Source organism: Rhinichthys klamathensis, unplaced genomic scaffold, assembly GCF_029890125.1.
Source record: "Rhinichthys klamathensis goyatoka isolate OS25496 unplaced genomic scaffold, OSU_Roscu_1.1 h1tg000165l_1, whole genome shotgun sequence".
Classification (NCBI taxonomy): Eukaryota; Metazoa; Chordata; class Actinopteri; order Cypriniformes; family Leuciscidae; genus Rhinichthys; species Rhinichthys klamathensis.
This window is the reverse complement of record NW_026606697.1, coordinates 525,939-548,593: the sequence shown is the minus strand read 5'-3', so window position 1 is coordinate 548,593 and position 22,655 is coordinate 525,939. Positions and strand designations below refer to the sequence as shown.

The 22,655-nt window shown below is 36.3% G+C and overlaps 2 protein-coding genes across 3 annotated transcripts in view; one reads left to right on the top strand and one right to left on the bottom strand.

Annotated features, from left to right (window-relative positions):
* Window positions 1-15,836, top strand: part of sh3gl3a (SH3-domain GRB2-like 3a) — a 53,105-nt gene extending 37,269 nt beyond the window's left edge. The window contains exons 2-11 of one of the 2 annotated variants that reach the window (XM_056259129.1): window positions 5,721-5,789; window positions 5,898-5,970; window positions 7,201-7,344; window positions 8,742-8,875; window positions 9,359-9,517; window positions 10,563-10,666; window positions 10,977-11,101; window positions 12,802-12,834; window positions 13,162-13,236; window positions 15,153-15,836. In XM_056259129.1, coding sequence (XP_056115104.1) covers window positions 5,721-5,789; window positions 5,898-5,970; window positions 7,201-7,344; window positions 8,742-8,875; window positions 9,359-9,517; window positions 10,563-10,666; window positions 10,977-11,101; window positions 12,802-12,834; window positions 13,162-13,236; window positions 15,153-15,358 — 1,122 coding nt within the window. In that variant the 3' untranslated portion in view covers window positions 15,359-15,836. The remainder of the gene's footprint in view (window positions 1-5,720; window positions 5,790-5,897; window positions 5,971-7,200; window positions 7,345-8,741; window positions 8,876-9,358; window positions 9,518-10,562; window positions 10,667-10,976; window positions 11,102-12,801; window positions 12,835-13,161; window positions 13,237-15,152) is intronic. The other variant, XM_056259130.1, reaches the window with a different exon arrangement.
* A 3,522-nt stretch (window positions 15,837-19,358) lies between these two features.
* On the bottom strand, window positions 19,359-20,606 carry gjd6 (gap junction protein delta 6). The gene has a single exon (XM_056259131.1). The coding sequence runs from the start codon at window positions 20,604-20,606 to the stop codon at window positions 19,455-19,457; it is 1,152 nt and encodes a 383-aa protein (XP_056115106.1). The 3' UTR covers window positions 19,359-19,454.
* Window positions 20,607-22,655: the final 2,049 nt, after the last annotated feature.

The following is a 22,655-nucleotide window of genomic DNA, read 5'->3' as shown; positions in this document are numbered from 1 at the left end:
TAGCCGTCATTTTTTTTTCTTTCAGGGGTAGGTTAGCCTGTGCTTTCTGTGGCTTTTCACCCTCGTAGACGGAAACCTTTTCATTTGACTTGACTCTAACAAACATCTGCTGCAGCGTTGAATATGTCTGTGACCTTAATTTAATTGCGTGTTTGTTTGTAAGAGAAAGTGCAGCGTGCTGGAGTGGGTGTCATCACTGTCTGGACTTGTTGCAATTTCCTTCCTTATTCAGATATAGGAACGCATTGTTCATTCCTCCTCAGTAAACTGAATATTTGTCCATGAAGAGGAAATAGGAAATGAGAAATGGGCTTAATTGTGTCTTGTGTGTGTGTGTGTGTGTGTGTGTGTGTGTTGAACTACTGTAAGACTCTATCTATCTATCTATCTATCTATCTATCTATCTATTAGGCTTGGGCGGTAATACGGTAATATCGTATACCGCGGGATCTAAAAATAGCAACGGTATCAGTTTCAATATCGTCATACCGTCATAAAAAAAAATCCAATGCACTTATATAGGAGAAAAGGATTAAATATTAAATATAATTTATTTAATGGCTAAAAATGCTTATGTGTGGTTGTCATCACGTGACAGTGTGGAGGAGAAGAACACGACTTCTGCAGTTTGGCAGGGATGGGCATTTCAAGCAAAAATAATATTTGAAGATCGCCTGGTATTTAATTATTATTCGAAAATAGCACCCCTCCACCATATGCACGCACACATGCATGTAGGCTACACAGCTATACAGCGGAGCGGTGTGACACTTAAATAGGCTATAAGTAATAAATAAATAAACTCATTTCTTTTCATATTTATGTTTAATAATATAATGTTATTTTTTTTTTATTTCATCTATGTTGATTATATGAAAAGGAAACTGCATGAGATGAATAAGATAGGATCATAAGATGGCCAATATCGGAAAACATTTGGAATGGGTCAGACATGATTTTTGACCACTTATTACGTTTTGTTTTGTAGAAAGCCTTTCTTTAAAGTGAATTTCGTTTCGCATAAATTGTATCTTCATTTTAATCAATGTTTCATCAACGAATTGCCTGGATTAATAAATAAGAAGGATATATATTAGACAATATAAGCCGGCGCGTGAACTGGAGCGCGTCTCCTAAAATAAACGAAACTCAGCGTATAAGATAGATGCCTTAAATATCTGAGAAGTGTATATATATAGAAAGCTTGAAATGTCTACTTTTAAACAAAACAATTAAAAACTAAAAGAAATGGGCTGCTCTCTGTAGGCTAATTCATATGAAGTGTGCATTTCTCTCTATGCGTGTTCACTACTGCGAAGATGCGAGTCTGCATCGTAAACTTTATCTGTGCAGCCACTGACATAGAACGTTTTTTATTAATAAACAATTCAAATGTTTCATGCATAATAATTACTTTTGCCGGTTCTTTGTGGCAAGCTTTATGTGTGCTTTGAGATGCAGAATAGGCTATATATTACGAAAACGCTCATTATGGTTTAGCATTCTCTCCTATATATATTTAAGTAATTTAATCAATATAAATGATTAGACTAATGGCTTAAATCAACTACTACTAGTCAACTAGAAAAAAAATTCCACGGGCAGCCCTACTTCACATGTTTTCTAACCAGCATGTCACTGCGGGCATGCTGAGCGCGCGACGCTGAGTGGACTGAGCACGCGGCGCGTGATCTTCAGAAATGCGCTCTCTGCTCTGGAGGAAATATTACCACTCCGCTCACATGCTCCGCTCACAATGTGCATCTTCTCCTGTTGTCTGAGAGTTGATTGACAGCTTTTAGATGCATTATTGGCATCGCCACCCTCTGGTTGAACGTGTCACCACCGCATCAGAACGGAAAACATGGGGATTTTTTATAGACAATAATCCCACAACCTATTCCATATTCTATAATAAAATCAAATAATTGAATATTCGAAAATTGTGACTCATCCCTGCACAAACCAACAGTTTGGTGATGCCGTCTGAGCCTTATGTAATAATTTTTAATTAGTCACGCGGTAATACCGTATACCGCGGTAAAATAGGGAGGAGGTTTGACGGTATCAAAATTTGGATACCGCCCAAGCCTACTATCTATCTATCTATCTATCTATCTATCTATCTATCTATCTATCTATCTATCTATCTATCTATCTATCTATCTATCTATCTATCTATTAGGGCACAGTTATACAGTAACGGTTCTTTATTTATTTTGATTCTTTATTTTGAGAACCTGCAATTTAGTGAGTGAGCCATCTGATCCGATTCAGTCAGTGAGGACCCTATGATTCATTCAGTAAACTCTTGCCAACAATTTCTCCTGATCACGTTGCTTATGACAATCTTGTCATTAGAAGCATTTTCTGAACAGTGTGAGCGTTTCATGTGGGTGTTTGAACAACCTCTGCTTGCAGTCACCAGTGCATTAAAGAGAGAGAGTTTTGCAAAGACCTCCTGACCTCAACGCCTTCATCACTCGTTCACAGCGGTATGGTAAACAAACTGAAGTAGGTCAGTATTCTGACTCTGACAAGTGTGTGTTAGTATAAATGTAGGCCACTTCATACGGCCACACTCGGTGCTTTGTATTACCAATGAGGAAACAGATGAATTTCTGAACTATAGATAAATGGAACAGTAGGTGTGTGAAAAACTACACATTTTCAAAATCAACTAGTAGGCAGCTCATCAACTTGTCATTCTTATAGAAGCTCTGTATAGTGAGACAGGTGATGAATTGGAGTGTAATATCCAAATCAAAACTTTTAAGACATGATTTCAAAGATTTTTGAGGTTTGACAAAGATACACGCATGGTAAAAGAAATGCATTTTCTTGTTTTGTACATATCTGCAAGGAAAATAAAAATCAACCCAAAAGTCAATGTGCAGAGCCGTTCTGTACCTATTTTACTTCCATAATCTGACATACTGTACATCCTATCCACCATACACAGGTCTATTGAACATTCCTGATTAAAAATCGTTGTAATCGTGTCTGAATTATTTCCTTTTTTTTGGGTCATTTTTCAATCTATGCTCACTGACCTACATGGCAAAAATGTTAACCTAATTTATGTCTTACTATGCAAGAAATGTTAATCCTCTTAGTGATTATTAGTGCTGCTTAACTAGTCTGGATTGTTATGTTTAGCACTATTTGATGTGTCACACATACACATACTGAGATAATAGTTTTTCCTTTAGAGTGGCCACTCAATGTTACACATAATGACATCTTCTTTAGCCTAGTTGTGTGTGTTTCAAAATAGTTTTCAACAAACAGTCAAACAGTCTAGTGGACTATTTATATAATAAATATCTTAGGGATATTGAGATTCTGGCTAATACAGATGAAATCAAACGTATAACGTCAGTTCTGGCTGGTCATGTTAATCAAGCTTGCATCAGCTGATGCCTATCACAGGATTCTTATTTCAAATTTCAAAATTCACTTTTTGTGAAGGTGTTTGAACACAGATGTGTGTCCACAACTAGCTTATAAATGGCTGATAATCCTTTTTTATAATCCCCATGAATCATAAACAGTCTCTCCAAACTATGGCCCTGCCCATGACTGGTGGCGATCTGCTCTTTTAGCATAGATACCGCCCTGAGTGAGCCACAGCAGTCCGCCATTCTGTTTCCTTGCTGTAGCAGCTGGAGATATACAATGTCTGCGGAAAAAAACAACACATTACAAATTTAGTGTTTTTGGATGTACCAACAAACATTAGAGTCTCCATAGACTCCTGGCATCGGAGTCACTGAGGACACCGTGGTTGAATTTAATTTATGAAGGAAATGTGCCGAAGAAAGTCATTGAAGTGTTATGTATTTTTTGCGCAAATCATTTTACGCTGGATTGCTTTCCAAACGAGGGTCAGTTCAACACTGGATTTGCACAAAAGTTGTTTCTGAAAGAGTTTTAGATTAACATGACGGTACATGCTAGTCGATGAGATTAATAACAACTACATCATTTTATCCACTAGCCATTCATAAACGCCCAGTTGCATTCTAAAGGTTGTAACTTCTTCCTGAGTCTGTCGGAGTATCCGAAGTAGAGTCCTGCGCGGGACTGTTTTCTTCATCCCGCTCCCGCCCGCGCCCGCCGAATTTTTGACCATTACCGCCCGCTCCCGGAACGTATGTGTTACACTCCCGCCCGCTCCCGCAATATGTATGTCCACTCCCGCCCGCACCCGCAAAACTCGGATAATTTATTCCCGCACAATAATAGAGATGCACTGACTTTGTGTCTTCTCCCGTCCTGCAGGAAAAAAACGCGTATTTGTATTGCTATTGTTAAAGAGATTCATGGGGTTGTTGGTTTCGTTTCCCTGGCCTGCATGTATTCTGACGCACTGATCAGGAAGATGAATAGTAAATTTCAGACTTGCCTTGCTCAGGTTTTGTACTGTAAATACCTCGTTTAAGGTTCTTTTCCACATCATTGACATCTCCATCATGTCGTTAGGCTACCTCCCAATCCCGCAGGGGTTTTATTTGTCCGCCCATTCCCACCCGCAGCAAAGTTCAAACCGCCCGCTCCCGCGAGATTTGCGTTGGGTCCCATGGGACCCGGCGGGACTCAATCCCAATGCAGCCCTCTAATCCGAAGCACAAGCTGTAAAGGCTCTGCTCTCTTCTGGAAAGGGGGCCGGAGCAGTAGCTCATTTGCATTTAAAGGTACACACAAAAATGGTGTGTTTTTGCTCACACCCCAATAGGGCCAAATTTGACAAGCTATAATAAATGATCTATGGGGTATTTTGAGCTGAAACTTCATAGAAACATTCTGGGAGTGGGGACACCAGATACTTAAGGTTGGGACACACCTAGTCTTGTGTAGCCAGACCTTCAGACTGACGGCAGAAAGTCTGGACTCTATCGCAGCTTTTCTTGGCCAAAGACTGCCCAAGAGGACGTTTGACTGACGAGTAACGCAACCAATCACAGTTCGTTTTGTTCCGCGTCATGTTTAGGGGCGTGGGAATATAACGTCGATGTCCCTACAACAACAGACCGGCATGCATCTAATAAATTATTCATTCAAGAACGTTGTGCTAGTTTACTGCAACAATGGAGCCGTGAACTTCACATACTTTTGAAAATCCAGCGTTTAGTTGATCCTGGTAAGCACTCATTGTCACAGTTGTAAACAGCACGGCTTTCTTCTTCCACGAGGGGTTTTGGTATCACGGCATTTGTTTCCTGGCGTTTCTTATATTGTTCACCAATAAAGAACGCAACACACATGTCTCCCGGACATCCTGCAGAATTCAACTCCTGAAGTGTTTCCAGAAAAGTGTGCCTTATTCATCAGACGTTCAGCCACCGGTCCGTGGGCGTGATTATAGGACTCACCAAGGTGACGGTCTGCCGTCGGGCCGTTTTTGAGCTGCCTTCGGCTTAGTTTTTTCCGCACCGTTGGCTCTAGTCGGACCCCATTGGGGTATTTTGGGCCGATTCAGCATGTTGAATATCGGCAAAAATCCAATATTGTGCTTCCCAAATATTGTGCACCACAAAATGTTTATACTATCATCTTATAACTGCTGGTTTCAACACACACATCTTTATTGATTTTCTTTTTTTTTTGCTTCCGCCCTACCCAGTTTGTGCACAGGAAAACATCATGTGATTTCAGCTTGCCTAAACTTCCTGTCCCTGATCTAATATCTCTCTCTCTCTTTCTCTCTCTTTTTCTAGTTATTAAGTGAAAAGATAAGCGGTGCAGAAGGGACAAAACTCGATGAAGACTTCATGGAAATGGAGCGGGTGAGAACTGCAGAAATTAGCCTCTTCTTCACACGTTACAAGCATATTTACTCTTACCATCTTTAATCTTTACTCTATTTACTCTTACTGCTTTTCCCACCTTTACAGAAAATAGAAGTCACCAACAAGTCTGTTTTTGAACTTATGACTAAAACCACAGAATACCTTCAACCAAACCCAGGTACGAATCAGAAATCAGACTTCTTTACAGCAATTTGCACTTGAGTGCATTTATTCATTCATATTACTTCTGAAATGAGGAGGCTAGGCATGGTTTTTGTGTTAAAGACTTTTGGAACACCACTTACTTTACACCATCAACAAAGTGTCCAATGCAATAACTTGTTTATACTACCATACTATTTATTAAATCCAAGTCAAAGTCTAAGCAGATTCACTGTTCCAAAAAAATTTTTTTTACTCCATATATTAAAATTATGAAATATTATTATAATTTAATGACTGTTTTCTGTTATAATATATTTTAAAATGTAATTTATTCCTGTGATGCAAAGCTGAATTTGCTGCAGCCATTACTACAGTCTTCAGTGTCACATGATCCTTCAACAAAATATTTTAATATGCCGATTTTATTACTTCCTGTTAAAGTTTTTCATTTTCTTCAAAAATGATTACAATAGAACAGTAAAAATCAGTCATCAAATCCTCTGTAAATAAGTAATGTGGCATGATGGCTGCAGACCTTCAATTTAACCAAACTCAGATTTTTTGTGTATTTCGATCTAAATGTAATCTACAATGTTGAGTGGTTGAATTGTTAACTAATGTAATCCATCCATTTCCACCATTCTGACTGATTTGTGGACCTGATTGTCAAGTCAAGCACTTGCTTTATATAATCAAAGCAGCTTTACAGTGATACACAGGAAAATACTGATCATTGATGCAAACAGAGTTCATTTCTGCTGTTCAGTCAGTTCAGTATTAATTTAGTTCCGTTGTAAAGATCATCAATTATTAAAATAGTTCATTGCATCTATAAAGAAGTTCTGCAGAAAACAGTGATCTCATCGTCCAGTTTATTTCAGTTCTCATCCAATAATGTCGGACAGTGCAGTCAAATCAATAATACTGTTGAATATTCACATATTTTCTCATTAAAATGATGATCTCACTCAATGAGAACACTTACAAATCACCTCCCTCTAAAACGTCATCACTGTTCCACAATGTTAATTTATTTTAAAAAAAGTGGTTTACACTGTTTTATCTCGTATTTGGAAATTGTATTGTTTCTGTTTTCTTTTTGCATGCATCATTTTATTTATTTATTTTGTGAGTAGGCACTGATTCCCTCCTGCTGTAACTTCACTTGCAATGACTCATGTTTAGAGTGCAGTGTTATGATTAATGGTTTGATCATGAGTGTATGTCACATATATCGGCACAGCATCAAGAGCCAAACTGGGAATGCTCAACACCGTGTCTAAAATCCGAGGGCAGGTAAAGACGACGGGTTATCCTCAAACCGAAGGCCTATTAGGAGACAGCATGCTGCGATATGGACGGGAACTGGGGGAGGAGTCCACTTTCGGTAACGTCTGCACATACCAACAGTCACGTACACACATGCACAGACATGAACCACAGACCAACAGTTGCAGAAATCCAGCTGCAATGCGATGGAATGCTAGTCGATATCTCTCTCTCTCTCTCTCTCTATCTCTCTTTGAGTCACACAAACTTGAACATTGTGCGTTGTGAAACGTGTTTCCTGTAATAGGGCTGTCCTTCCTTATAACATTTAAACACGAGTCTGACACCTTGTGGTGCTTTGTTGATGCCAGACACAAATGTGCAAATACCAATTATTTTACAATGACTCCCAATGTGGCTCATCCAGTCAGAATTAAGGCAGATCTATTTGTGTTATAAAATTGGATTTAGTGTTGTATGGATTCTGCTACATTAATTTGAAGCATTTGCATCCATCCATCCATCCATCCATCAATCAATCTATCAATCAATCAATCAATCTATTCATCAATCTATCTATCTATCTATCTATCTATCTATCTATCTATCTATCTATCTATCTATCTATCTATCTATCTATCTATCTATCTATCTATCTATCTATCAAGAAAACACTACTTATTCTTTATTTACACATTTGCATAGAGGCATGGCAGAGAAATATGGAGATATGAGGTGTGACGATTTACTGCGTTCCAAAGGGGTGTAAGTCTTGTATATTATTTATTATCCAGAAAAATTTCAATTATTCATAAATTAAACCATCCCAAAGGAATCTAAAAAATTTCTATATTAATTGATATGATCCCTATCATATCTTGTTTCATATAAACAACATATATTCACATATTCATGAAGTCCAATAATAAATTCATAATACCCATACGCAGGTTCCACAAGTCCAATAAATCCAAACATATCAAATAGAGACAACAATTCCAACATATCGAAAAAGCACAAAAAAATACTACTCAAGTACAAATTCAAAACTCCCTCAGTGTGTTCAAAATACTTTTAGGAATGGCCATTTAGCTTGAGTAGTGTTCAAAGCTTGAATTGTATCCAGTTTAAAATAAGGGACACCCACCCCTAAATACAAATCAATGAAAAACATTTAGCACTAAGTATTTATCGAATTTACAATCATAAGAATGAACAACAGCAAAAAGAGGGTTGCACTTGCACTTTCCCTAACTGGTTTATCTTCAGTCTCCATTTCAATCAGGTTAGATGCACAATTTCTTCACTAAAGGGGGGAAACGACATTTATTAGCAGAGTTCATCACATGAAGGTTTCCGCTCGACAGCGATATATGTATATATAGTAATTATATATATTTCCAAAAACTTGCTTGTGTTACCCATTTTTAAATCACAGTTAAATGCTTTATTATTTTTTTTATCTTTTTTATGGAAGTAAATCATTGCTTCAGTGGGTCTACATCATCTTCTCAGGGGCTGCGCTGGTGGACATTGGTGAAGCCATGAAACAGATGGCCGATATTAAAGACGCCCTCGATATCAACGTGAAACAGAACTTCATTGACCCACTTCAGACTCTACAAGACAAAGACCTCAAAGAGATTGTGGTACGACATCATTTCACTGTTTATTATCATTTCATTTGAAGGAATTATTAAAAGTGCAATAGGATTTTGCATTTAAAAATGTTTTATACTTAAAGGTCTTTTGAAATGAGGTTTGAAAAGATGTAAACTCGCATGAGATGAAGAATCCAGGCATATCTGTGGCTTAGAAAAAGCTGCTTACTTGGAGCACGTCACCCCCTCATGGTGGCCGATATGTTGACCAAGCAAATACTACTCGTTTATTTCCCTGATTTCCCCTATTAGTAGACACTGTCATTTACAGAATGAATTTGTCTTTAAGGTTGAACATCAAGCAGTTTGTGCATTTGCAGTTTTTGTTTAAGTTTAGTGAAATACAGTTATATTGACTAGGCCGATTAATTGATCAGTGTTTGATCATTTTGAGATAATAAGCATCGGCCAATAATTTAGCCTTCTTGGCCTATTACTTAATGAAAGCATGTTGTGTGATTTCCCCGATAGCATCATTTGAAGAAACTGGAGGGACGACGGCTAGACTTTGACTATAAGAAGAAGCGCCAGGGCAAGATTCCTGATGAGGAGATCAAACAGGCTGTGGAGAAGTTTGAGGAATCCAAAGAACTTGCTGAAAGTAGCATGTTTAACTTTTTGGAGAATGATGTAAGGAGAAAATTACTGTTGAGAACATTTTATTTTGGTAACACTTACAGTGAGGTTTTTACATTAATGTATTAAATAACATGAACTAATAACAGTGAGCAGTATATATATTTTACAACATTTGATAACCTTTGTTAGTTAATACAAAATAACTTTTTCATTGTTTGTTCATGTTAAAAAATGAAACCTTATTTTATTTTTATTTTCTGTTTTACAATATTTAAGTGACACATTTATATATATATATATATATATATATATATATATATATATATATATATATATATATATATATATATATATATTGTCTTTAATCCCACATTTTTAAATTTGGTTCGAGTGTCCAAATACATTTTGTATATAAACTATGTTCTGCACTATAGCTTTTTCATGTATATTGCACATATTGTGTATTTGTTATTTGCACATATATTTGCACATGTATTTGTATTTTCACATATTGTGTATTCATACAGTTTCTTGTATGTTCCATAAATGTACTTAAAACTACTGCCATGCAGCCACGGCACTGGAAATTAAAGTCCCCTGTAGTCAATACTTTTAACCCATAAAACTCATCTTTGATCACCAAAATTACATATTTAAGTTTTTTCCTTAAACAAAATCGTCTTCATGCCTTAAAATAGCTTGAATGTAACTCTACACCCTTTAGTATTTAGTATATGCAGTGCAATGAATATGTAAATTAGCCCCGCCTCCACTCACTCACACCAGGTCAGAGATCCATTCGTTGACGATCACACGTTGACGTGATTGGTTATAAGGTAGTTTGTGACGTCAGAAACACCAGCGATTTAAAACCGCGATTATGAAACTGTCTTTGGTTCACTGCAGTTTTAAGGAGAAAATACTCAGCAATGGTGCTGACTTATGAATTTGCACATGGTTTGTCTTAAAAAGCATATTAAAAACACAACGTAGACATATAAACAACATTAAAAGCTTGATTTTCACCACAGGGGGACTTTAAGTTTCTGTTCTGGGGTTAACTTCTGTAAACGTCATGTCTTTCACTCGCCTGTAGGTGGAGCAAGTGAGTCAGTTATCAGCTCTGATTGAGGCAGCTCTGGATTACCATCGACAGTCCTTGGAGATCCTGGAGGAACTCAACAGCAAAATACAGAACAGGTATATCTTCAACTGCACATGCTGGCAATTCAATAGATGGAGCTGAAAGTCAGCCATATTCCCAGTCAATATTACATGGATCTAGTATGACAGTAACAGTATGTACTGTTGGTCCATCTTCATCGGTCAGTAAGGAAAACACATTTTGTGAGAAAACAGAAAAAGATGAATTCAGACCTTGTTGTGGGTTCCTTGCTTTAGACACCAGACAAAAAAAAAATTGTGATGTTATCAAAGTGTTCAAAATAAAAAGGTTTCATGCTAATTTACAATTGAGTTTATGCACACATATTGGCATCTGCTCTCGCAGGATATCTACCGCAAGCAATCGGCCCAAAAAAGAGTTCAAGCCAAAGTCGATCGTGTCCAGTTTGGAGACCGTCGAGAACACACAGCACAATGGACTTTCCCACACCTCATCTGTCAAAAGCACAGGTATCAACAAGAAAACATCTTGACAGCTTTGCTTTAATCTAAGCAAGAAAATCTGTCCCAGAAAAAGTACAGAATATTTATTTTATTTGTTGTATTTTATCATAACATTTATTTGTTAAAATATTTTTTAAATCCTAAAACATTCATGTATTGTCTAGGTTAAAATATACATTTACATTTTTAAATGTGGTCTAATTTTGGATAATATTAATAAAATAATGCAAGTACAGTACTTATGGTTTGTAGCATATACATAATATACTGTATATATATATATATATATATATATATATATATAATATTATTATATTATTAGTGATACATTTATTAATCATAGTTCATGGTTTGTAGCAAAATGTATTATATTATATTTTATTAACAGTGGTGTAAAGTAACGAATTACAAATACTCTCGTTACTGTAATTGAGTAGTTTTTTTTAGGAATTGTACTTTTTTAAGTAGTTTAAAAACAGTGTACTTTTACTTTTACTTGAGTACATTTTAAGTGTTGTATCGGTACTTTTACTGCGCTATTTTCCCTGAACCTGCCGTCGCTACATTTATATTAATATTTATTTTTATAATAAGTCATCATGTGACTCATGCGTGATTCCCGTCAAATCAAATCGCGCGCGGAAAACTTTGCATCAAACCAGCATCAACAGACTTCGAGACACCTGGCGCCAATTTATTTTGTTCACGAAGTGACTTTCGGAGTGGATCTTGAGCATGGAGGAAGTTCATGCATTCGTGTCTTCATATAGGCAAAAAAACAGCGCAAGCGTCACACGTGCTTCAGTGTGTGTGTGTGTGTGTGTGTGTGTGTGTGTGGTAAATTAAACTGCACGTCGGCTGCACCATTCGTTCACACAGAACATGCAGGATTTGTATTTAAATTGTCTTTGTGGTTTAATATTCACACACACACACTATATCGCGATTTGATTTCAAGTGTACTGAACTGCTTTCTATTTATTCCTCAAAAAAATTCCAAATTCCGTGACATTTCGCGTTATACAGTAAATTCCTTTTTTATGACTGGATTTTGTCAGCATTTTAGGGGGGCGGGGGTAGTCCAAAAAAAATGGTTGGGGGAACGCTGTATTTTTAGTGCTAGCAGTCAAAAATAAAACTGTTGGAGAAATATTGAAATAGCCTACTGTTTCTTTTTTTCTATGAATCTGTGATAAAAGAGTAAGCTACATTTTCAATTTGCAGGGTACAAGGTGGACTAACATTAATAGCATAATACTCACTACTCACTACTCTTGAGTACTTTTAAAAGGGCTACTTTTTACTCCTACTTTGAGTAGTATTTAGGACAGGTACTTTTACTCTACTCTCACTACATTTTTTGACAAGTAACAGTACTTTTACTTGAGTATGCTTTTTCAGTACTCTTTCCACCACTGTTTATTAATTATATTATATTATATTTTATTATATTATATTCTTGGTTTACCGCCATTCACTAGTGGAGAAATTACATATTCTGCATTAATGGTTTTAATAGAATTACAGTGTTATACAGTCCATTTTTGCTTTTGTATTCATTTTGTGATTTTTATTCTTTTTTATTCTGGCTGTCATTATTTCTTAGTAATTTAAAATCAAGAGGATCATGATTGGCTTTCATTGTGTGTTGCTCACATATCACCACCATCATGTTGTCCTACATAATTCCTTCATATTCTTTTCAGATATCCAGGTCATCCACTCTGTAAATGGAAAAAGTAGGTGGTAATGTTTATCATAGAAATGTTTTATTAGTAGGACTATTATATTTCAGTTGCATCATGATGCATGTGATCAGACTTGAAGAGACTTTAAAACTACAAGTATTGGGACGATTTAAAACTTAAAAGGGATCAAAACATAAAGGGGTGGTAAAAGTAAGCAAAGTAAAACCATCAGAATTAAAACCAGACAACTATAAAATTGCCATCCATAATTCATAGATCACATGGTTGTTTTTGTGGTCATGTTCATCAACTGTGTTTCATTTGCTGAATTGTGTGTGTGTCTGTCTCATGTTTGATCTCATGTGTTTTTGCTCTCAGTTGATCAGTTCACACACACAGCACCCACAGTACCCAATGTATCATGGCCTGAAAGCCCCAATGGTAATAGCAAACGTGAGTATTGTCCTGTAGGATCATGCCTTGACACTTCACTGAATGTGAGGTTGTTGGCAATACCCAGCCCTATAAAAAGCAGGAGATGTGTAGTATTTTGTCAGTAATAGCTATTTGAATTCTGCAGAAATATGTGGAGCTTTTGTTGGATAACTGCGGTCACGGATTTCATGTGAACCTACTCATCTCATCTACCCACACATCAACTCTCAAACTACATTATTCCATGATTTTCTTTTACTTTCCTCTCAATAACCTGGTTCAATTTTAAAATGAGTTGTTCTGGCTGTTTGGAAGCAGCCCATAGGTGTTAAATATTTCATTTTAATCCCAATTTTCTCATCCTCTTGTGATTCAAGACTTAAATGACTTTTGTTTGTTCTTTGGAAAAAAGAATTTCTGAAGAATTTTTAACAACATTTCGTGAGCTTAGAATTATGAGGTTCTATCGACGTTTAGGGTAGTTCTGAGATATTGAGCATCAAAGTTTTTACTCAAGTTTTGCTGTTTTGTGAGATGGAACCTTTTTATTTTATTAATAACTACTAACAAATTTTTTTTTTTTTACAAAAATAACACCACACAGGCATTAATAAACACCTAATGGATAAGATTATGTCAAAAACTCAATTTCGACCAAAAGTGGAGATAGAACCTTATAATTCTAAGCTCACGATTTCTTTCAAGTGAACAAAAAACATGAAAACAGTCCATGCATCTTGTTCACTATTTACAAGTTAATGGACTATATTTTTGTGCATTATTATGCATTTTTGTGCATTATAATTGAATTATATCTTTTTATTAAGAATAGACTGAATACGAATGAACATTAAATGTAATGAGAACTTTTGATCTCTCACACAAAGCTATAATATGACTTGGAATATAACACATAAATATAACATATGAGACTTTTATGGTGCTTTTTTGAAGTTTGACAGGTTATTGTTGTAAACTGAATCTATGAAAACCATTTTCATTCCTTGAAATAAAATAAACATTATAGGGTTAGTTCACCCAAAAATGAAATTTTTGTCATTAATCACATGTCATTCCAAACCCGTAAGACTTTCGTTCATCATCAGTAGACATATGAAGATCTTTTTGATGAAATATGATAGCATCTGATGCAATTACTACCTTTCTGGAGCTTGGAAGTAGTAGTTAGCCTATGCAGCAACCATTTTCAAGCCCTAGAAAGGTGGTAAACCGATAAAACAAGGAGGGACAAAAAGCTCTCAGATTTCATCAAAAAGATCATCATTTGTGTTCCGAAGATGAACGAAAATCTTACGGGTTTGGAACTACGTGAGGGCGAGTCATTAATGACAGAATTTTCATTTTTGGGTGGACGAACCCTTTAAAGGTGCAGTATGTAATATTGATAGCTAGTGGTTGAAATGGGTACTGCAGTCCAAATAACCAAATAACTGGCGGTAGCATTGTTTTTCAGAGAAACAAGTATTTGAACTTAGCATGTTTCCTAAATCTCTGCAAACATATTTTAGTATATTTATGCCTTTTGAACAGTCAAAAAATTACACGCTACACCTTTAACTGAAATAAAACTAAAATGAAAAATAAAACATAATAAAAAGCATATAGACATTCAAAAATATAAAAAGACTGCAAAAAATGACTGAAAACAGAAAATATAAGAATAAAATATCATTCAAAATATTTACAAAATCAATAATTCAATATCGGTACTGAAAAAATACTGGTTTGACAGCAATGGTCACTCTGAACGTTGTAGGATGAACATAAAATTATTCCAGTGGAAAATAGAACAGCATATGGGTTTGGAACAACATGTATAATAAGTAAACAATGACAATATTTTAATTTATGGGTGAACTAATCTTTTAACAAATGTTTAAAACTGTGACATGGTTGTATTTTCCTCATTACAGAGATAGAATCACACATGGACCAGCCCTGTTGTCGATCGCTCTACGACTTTGATCCGGAGAACGAGGGTGAGCTGGGTTTCAAAGAGGGCGACATCATCATCCTCACCAATCAGATTGATGAGAACTGGTATGAAGGCATGATTAATGGTGAATCGGGCTTCTTCCCCATAAACTACGTAGAGGTCCTAGTGCCCCTGCCTCAATGAGCCGAGCCAACAACCATGGTCACTGACCACACAGCCAAACTAGACTGTCTCAACCGTCCACGCACCCAACATCCTCTGCTGCATTCTCACCAATGAAAGCCTTGCTTTTTACCACAGACAATTTTGAAGCTTTCACATTTCAGTATTTATCTAATTATGTTTTCCCGGCGTCATGGTGCAACATCTAGGTTTTTACACTGCGAAAACATTTTAATCAGTATTTATCTAAACATCTTTATAACTAAAACAGACCTATACGTCATCTTTTGCCCTGTTTTCACCTGGTATTAAGATGCTTTTGGTTGATCGGATCACAAGTAGACAAAGGAGACACATTCCCGATCACACCTGCTGTTTTAATCTGTCTCTTTTGTCCACTTTCAACCACTTCTGTCCTGATTTCTTTGAGGGGAGGGTCTATGGGCGGGTAAATGAATGGGCTTTTTCAGATCTTTCGATCTAATGGACGAAATAAGCTCATGCAATTTACATATGACCTCGAAAGGAGATAAACGGAAAACACACGGAGAGCAGCAGCTTTCGTTTCTGCTCCGATAGCCGCTTCTTAATGCCAGGTGTAAACAGGGCCTTGCATATCATGCAGAAAGAACATGATGCAGGGCACCAACTGACCATGTGATGAAGCTGATTAGAATGCAGCTAAAATATCACTAAAATTCAAGATATAAGGCATGGTTTTTTGTCTTGAATTGATATTATAAAAAAAATGGATGTGTGATTAATTTGCGAGTAATTCAAATTAATTAATTGGCACATCATGTAATTAATTAGATAAAAAATTGAATAGCTTAACAGCCCATACATGCATATATATATATATATATATATATATATATATATATATATATGGTTGTAAGTCTTTTATTACACAATTTTGTTTCTCCAGATTAAGATTGTAGGATGTTTAGCTATTTTATACAATTATTGGAAATACTGATATTTATTTTTAATTTTTTTTGCAGTGTAATTTTAATGCACATGTTTTATTTCAGCTTCAACGCAGCATTCACCTTGTTCATTTGGAAATGTGTTGCATCCAATGGGGTGGATTTATATTTCGCTGTGTCCGTACGTTTTTTTTTTTTTTTTTTTTTTGGCTCTGATATGGGGTTTACCTGCCTGCGGTGGTCTTATGTGTTTTTTGAAACACAATTTTTCTAAAAACTGTGACTATCTTGACTGCTACTCTTATGAATGTTTTTCTCTTACTCTCTTCCTGTCTCCGTTTACAGACTTATTGTGATTTTAGGTATCATAGTAAGCATCGCGGGTGTTTTAATGGGTTTTGCTCTCTCGCGCCTTCAAGTGCTTTTTTTGAACGGTGGCTGTATTGCACTAAAGCTTTAGAATAACACACCCATTGATGTGCACATTTTATTTTTTGTGTTGTGTTTTTTTTAATTTTAGTACATTGCACTTTCTACTGTATCTCTTTCTGCCATGCCGATAAATACAAAATTTTATCAGTCTTATCTTATGGAGTGCGAAAAAAATATATATATAAATATATATATTGATATGGATCATAACTTTGTACTGTATGTAACAAGAACTTTTTGCTCGCCTATGTGGTTTGTTTGACCTATGTCGTAATCTGAATGACATTTGAGTTCTAAAATTTGCAGATGTTAATCAAACATTCTCGCTCTAGTTAAACTGTCCTGTGCTTATAAACTAAATTGGACATCTTTCGAATTCAGACCAGTTTTGTTTGAAATTACAAAATTTGTCTCTGTGTTTGTCCACCAAAATTAGACTGTATTCTATTAATGTCAAACATTATTTTTGTTACTCTGAACAGTATGTTTCTCATGCATGAAATGGAACTTTGAATGACTTTTTTTGTTTCTGTATTGGCCAGATACTGCCATCAACTGTCACAAATGTTGTAATCATCTCAGACCAATAACTTTTTGACTTGTCATTCCCTATTGTATCTTTTTCTGGCCAAATTAAGCAGTCAGAGAGCAAAAAGGGAAAAAAAAGAAAAAGTTGAAGAAACAAATTATGCTGAACGCTGCAATGTGGAATTTCTGTGCCACTAACAGCACCAAACCGGAGTTGCCAAAACTACTATTTTGCATTTAAAAAAAAAAAACATGTCAATGATCATTCATGACCAGTTACAACTTAGTTTAATTCTTAGGGTTACAAGTTGCAAACCCAAACCCTCAAAAATATGAGCCGTAATAATAGTGATGCTTCCCTTAGCAAATACCACTAAATATTTTCAAATAGACCTGGATAATAAATATTTCCTAATATGATTCAAATCACATTCTCAAGCTCTTGATTTGGTTTTAATTTGATTCTAGTTCATTTGAATATATTTAAATCATACTATACATGTGAAAGAAATTCTCTCTAATTGCTATAGATGCCATGAACATTTCAACTTGTTATATTACAAAATTATTCTTTTTATTTTTTTAACCAACGTCGTTTTAATGATTCATCAAAAGAACCAGCTAAAAAAGTCATTTGTTCATTAATTAGACTACACTGGTTCACTTTACGCCGTTTTTTGTTGTTGTTGTTGTTGTTGTTGTTCAGCCCACAGAGATAATTTAATTGAAAGATTTGTTTGCCATTATTTCACCATACAGGAATGTTTTATCTCATCACATTCAATCCATACTGCAAGTTATCAGGAAAATATCACTTCTTTTGCTGCAGATTTAGCAGCGGGGACGCACAGTTACTGAAAAGCAGTGCCACAAAAAAGGATCGATCTTGGAATTTAAAAAAATTATATAGATATTGTTTAAATATTTTTACTTGTCCCATGTTTCAGAAATTCTTATCAAACACCTATCTTCCATTGTTTGGAAAAACGTGTTCTTCCCAAATCGACCAAAAGTTCATTTTACAGACCACTTAAACCAAACTGAGCACTATTTTGAAAGTGCCACAATGTTTACAATCCTCAGGAAGTCAACCTACTTACATGACCGTTCAAAAGTTTGGGGACGGTACTTTTTTTTGTGGAATTTTTTTTTTAAATATTTTTGTTAATTAGCAAGGAACATTAAATTGCTCAGAATGACAGTAAAGACATTTATAATGTTGCAAAAGATTTATATATTTTTTAAAATAAATTCATTTAAACTTTCTATTGATCAAAGAATTATGAAAAATAACTTCCACAAAATTAGTAATCTGCATAACTGTTCACTACATTGATAACAATAAGAAAATATTATTGAGCAGCAAATCAGCATATTAGAATGATATCTGAAGGATCATGTGACACTGTTGTAAAATTCAGCTTTGCCATCACAGGAATAAATTACATTTTCAAATATATTCGAAAAGGAAACAGCTATTTAAAATTTTTAATAATATTATTTACAATTTTATTGTTTGTGTATTTCTCATAAAAAAATGCAGCCTTTGTGAACAGAAGAAACTTTTTTCATGAAAAAAATCATTAAAAGAAACGACCCAAACTTTTGAACGGTAGTGTATAATTGTCTCAGCACAAAATACTGAAAAAAAGAACACATGGCAGCTTTAAATTCAAAAGTAAATGGATGTTCTAGTAAACTGAATGATCTGATTCTTACAGAAATAGACCCTGCACAAAAAACTACCTGACTACTTTCTGAAGATGATTGTGAAAACATTATGAATTTGCGATGAACGATGTGGCACCCTAATCATCTCGATCTCAAACTTACGATGTAGAATAGCTCTTCCCTTTTAAACACTATCACTTACTCCTAAACCAATTTCACAGTGTTCTAATGAAATTTCTTCTCGAATGTTCATCACTACATCGCTGAGTGAAAGGAAAGGCTTGCGAGTTGTTTTCTTTTTTGCTCTCTGGCGTAATTTATACACAAAATGGTTTATAGATGTTGTAAATGAATATATTATTACAAACTGTATATTGCATAAATAAATGACGTGGAAATATTGATTACATGTCATGGCTGATTGTACATTGTATAGTTTATTTTTGTGTCTTTTTAAGCAAACGAGCAGCAGCTGCCTTCAAAAACCGATCATTTATTAACATACACTAAAATTGCGTAATCAAATTTAAGACTCTTCGAATTGTCCGTAATTGAGTTTATATCCAAACCTCAGTGCTCCTTTGTTTTGATTTCCTTTCTTTGTTTGGCTGCGATTTACCCTTGAGCGATTGTGTTCCTCTGTAGGTGTCCTTGTCTTTCTTCGTCGAGCAGTTCCCAACACAGGTCCAGTCAGGCTGGTGGTCCACCACCAGATCTAGGGTAGGAAGCGAAGTAGTGCTGGTCACGTCTCTGAAAGTTAGAGAGGCTATGGACTGCGAGTCTTGGTTTATGGCGCCGTAACCCCTCCAGGAGCTGTCCTTGATGAGCATTGACTTCTTGATCATTTTCCAGCCCAGATGATTGAGCTCTAAGAAGTTGAGGAAGATGCAGAAAACGCCTACGCAAAACATGAAGATCAGGAAGATGGTTTTCTCAGTGGGACGGGAGACGTAGCAGTCGACCCTCTGTGTGCAAGGAGCCGCCGTGCACACGAAGTGAGCGGGAACGTGGAACCCGAAGAGGAGCCACTGCGCCACAACGAAGGCGACCTCGAGAACGGCACGGAAGCACACGTGGAAGACGTAGTACTTTGAAAGGACTCCTGGGATCTTGGATGGGGCGCCGGTCTCCCGCGGCGCCTGTGAGCTTTTCGGTCCGCTCTGGTTGGCGATGCCTTCGAGAACATCGGCAAGACTGTGACCCAAGTGCTTGTGCGACTTAATGGAGCAGCTGTCCGAATCGCAACTGCGACCGTACGCTTCCCTCGCCTGCTCGCCCTCGGGATGCTTGGATAAGTTGTGCCACGTGTAGATGATGAAGCAAAGAGAAGGCGTCGACACCGTGATGATCTGGAAGACCCAGAATCGAGGCTGGGAGATGGGGGCGAAGGCGTCGTAGCAGACGTTGGGACACCCCGGTTGAAGGGTGTTGCAGACGAACATCTCCTGCTCGTCCGTATAAACGTCCTCAGTCGCCACGGCCACAATGAGCAGGCGGAAGATCACCATGACCGTGAGCCAGAGGCGTCCGATCATGGTGGAGTGCTGGTGCACGGCGTCCAGCAGCCGCTTGAGCAGTGTCCATTCTGTCATGTCTCTACGCACCGGCCTCCTGAAGTACAGCACCTGAAATAGACCCACTTTAGCTCTGTTGCCAGCAAGGACGGGTGTTTTCATGTTACAGCTCTGGCCAGAGAGCGAAGGTGCCATCACTGCTCCCAGCCATCCCTTTCTCCTTCAGAGATAAGGCCTCCGCTTGGGACAGTGCCGGCCACTTCACATTGGTCACATGGTGCTGTCGCTTGTCTTTAGAGTCCATTTACAAACCGCAGGAGAGACGGCACTCTTCCTACTCTTGATAGCGTCGGCAGATTACGCTCTTTTCAGATTGCCGCCGTACGTGATAGGATGGGTTCCTTCTGAAGGCCACTTTTAAAAATACGCCACAGATAGCGGATACGTGCATGCGCTAATCTATATACTTTAAACTTGGCATTGTGCGCTATGAATATTGTTGGCTCTTATGACAAATTGCTTATGTTCCTCAGTTGTAAGCTGCTTTGGATGAGTGTCTGCTAAATAGATCAATTCAAATGTGATAGTTGCCTAGTGCATGATTTTGTCAGTCATGTTTGTAACTTTGTAATCGGTTTGAATCGAGTTAAAATGATATGCCATTCAAAAAATTTATGTTTAAAAAGTCTCTTAGGTTACCAATGCTGCTTTTGTTTGATAAAAAAAAAAATACAGTTAAAGCTTTATAATTTTGACTTAAATATATATATTATATACCAAATAATATATGTTTTCTATTATGCTATTTTTTTCTAATATATATATAATTTATTCCTGTGATGGTAAAGCTGTATTTTCAGCATCATTACTCCAGTCCTCAGTCACATGATCCTTCAGAAATCATTCTAATATGCTTATTTGCTGCTCAAGAAACATTTCAATGGTTCAACATTATAATGTCCGCTTTACTGTCATTTTTAAATCCGATTAATGCATCCTTGCTGAATTAAATACATTTTTTAAATCTAACTGCCCCAAAACCTTTGAATGGTAGTGTATGGTGGTAGTAAATGCCTTTTACCAGTAGCAGAAATAAAATGTTTCCAATACTGATGATACTGTTTGTTTACAAAAGTGATAGCAGCTATTTTGAATCTTAAACTAAAATAGACAGATGATAGCACTTATCTTCATGGTATCTGCGAACTGGCCCCCTTTGATATGAGCCCTTAAAAGGTCTGACACAAGTGGACGCTAAAGAAAAAGCAGTAACCAGGAGCTCTGTTTCCAAACAACTTAAAAGCCAACTATGTAGACGGTAAGGCAGCTCACTAGGTAGTATTTTGAATGATTTGGTACGCTAGATTGCCTGCAACTCCATGCGTCATACAAATAGCATTCCTAGAGCAAAGTGCTGGAGACTCAACTCACAATTGATTTCAACAGAGCTTGGAGTTGGCATGTAGTTAGCAGCGCACAGTACTGAAAATGGTAAAATGGTCTAACTTTTAATTTAATCATTTATAATTAAAAAAATAATAATTTTGTTTCTCCTTAAGTCTTTTCAGCCCATCGCAATGCATTATGGGGTTGTCTTCTCAGAGAGAAATGGATCTGATGCTGCCTTAGAAAGAGAAAAGGTACAGTATCTTAGAAGCCATCATTCACATTCAAATTGGAAGCACCTACAATGTCTTAAAATGACCCCAAAATGACCCTGGTGTGGCTTTAACAATGTGGCAAAATTGAGCCAGAAGACTCAAATAGGAGGTTGAAATCAGATAAAGCATTTCTGTTCATTTTTGTAAAAGAATTTATTGAATTTTGATGTTATGTGTAGAAAAATGTCTTTCTCTGTGTTCAGGTTTTACTGTAGTAAAATGAATGTAAAAACTGACTCTTCAAATCAACATTTCAAACTAAAAATATATAAACCTTGACAAAAAGTGATCTTTAAGAATGTCTAATATCCAAATCCACAACTTAATAAAAATAAGTATTCATAAAAAGACCCAGAGAGTTAATAAGCATCTTTATATAGGAATCTAGTGGTTACATCACAGCATTACACAAGTTTATCTTTATTTACTCCCATCAGATGGCACTAATCTGCCTTAATTTTTTTCCCCCAAATTTTTGGATTTTTCAATGGGGAAAAAATTATCATAATTATTGCATAAATATTAATTAGTACCATGAAATTCTCTCAAAATAATAAATACAAATATTTATTGAACAGAAATA

What these genes read in the sequence shown, in the direction of transcription:
- gjd6 (XM_056259131.1), bottom strand. Translation starts at nt 20,606, where the DNA reads ATGGCACCTTCGCTCTCTGGCCAGAGCTGTAACATGAAAACACCCGTC.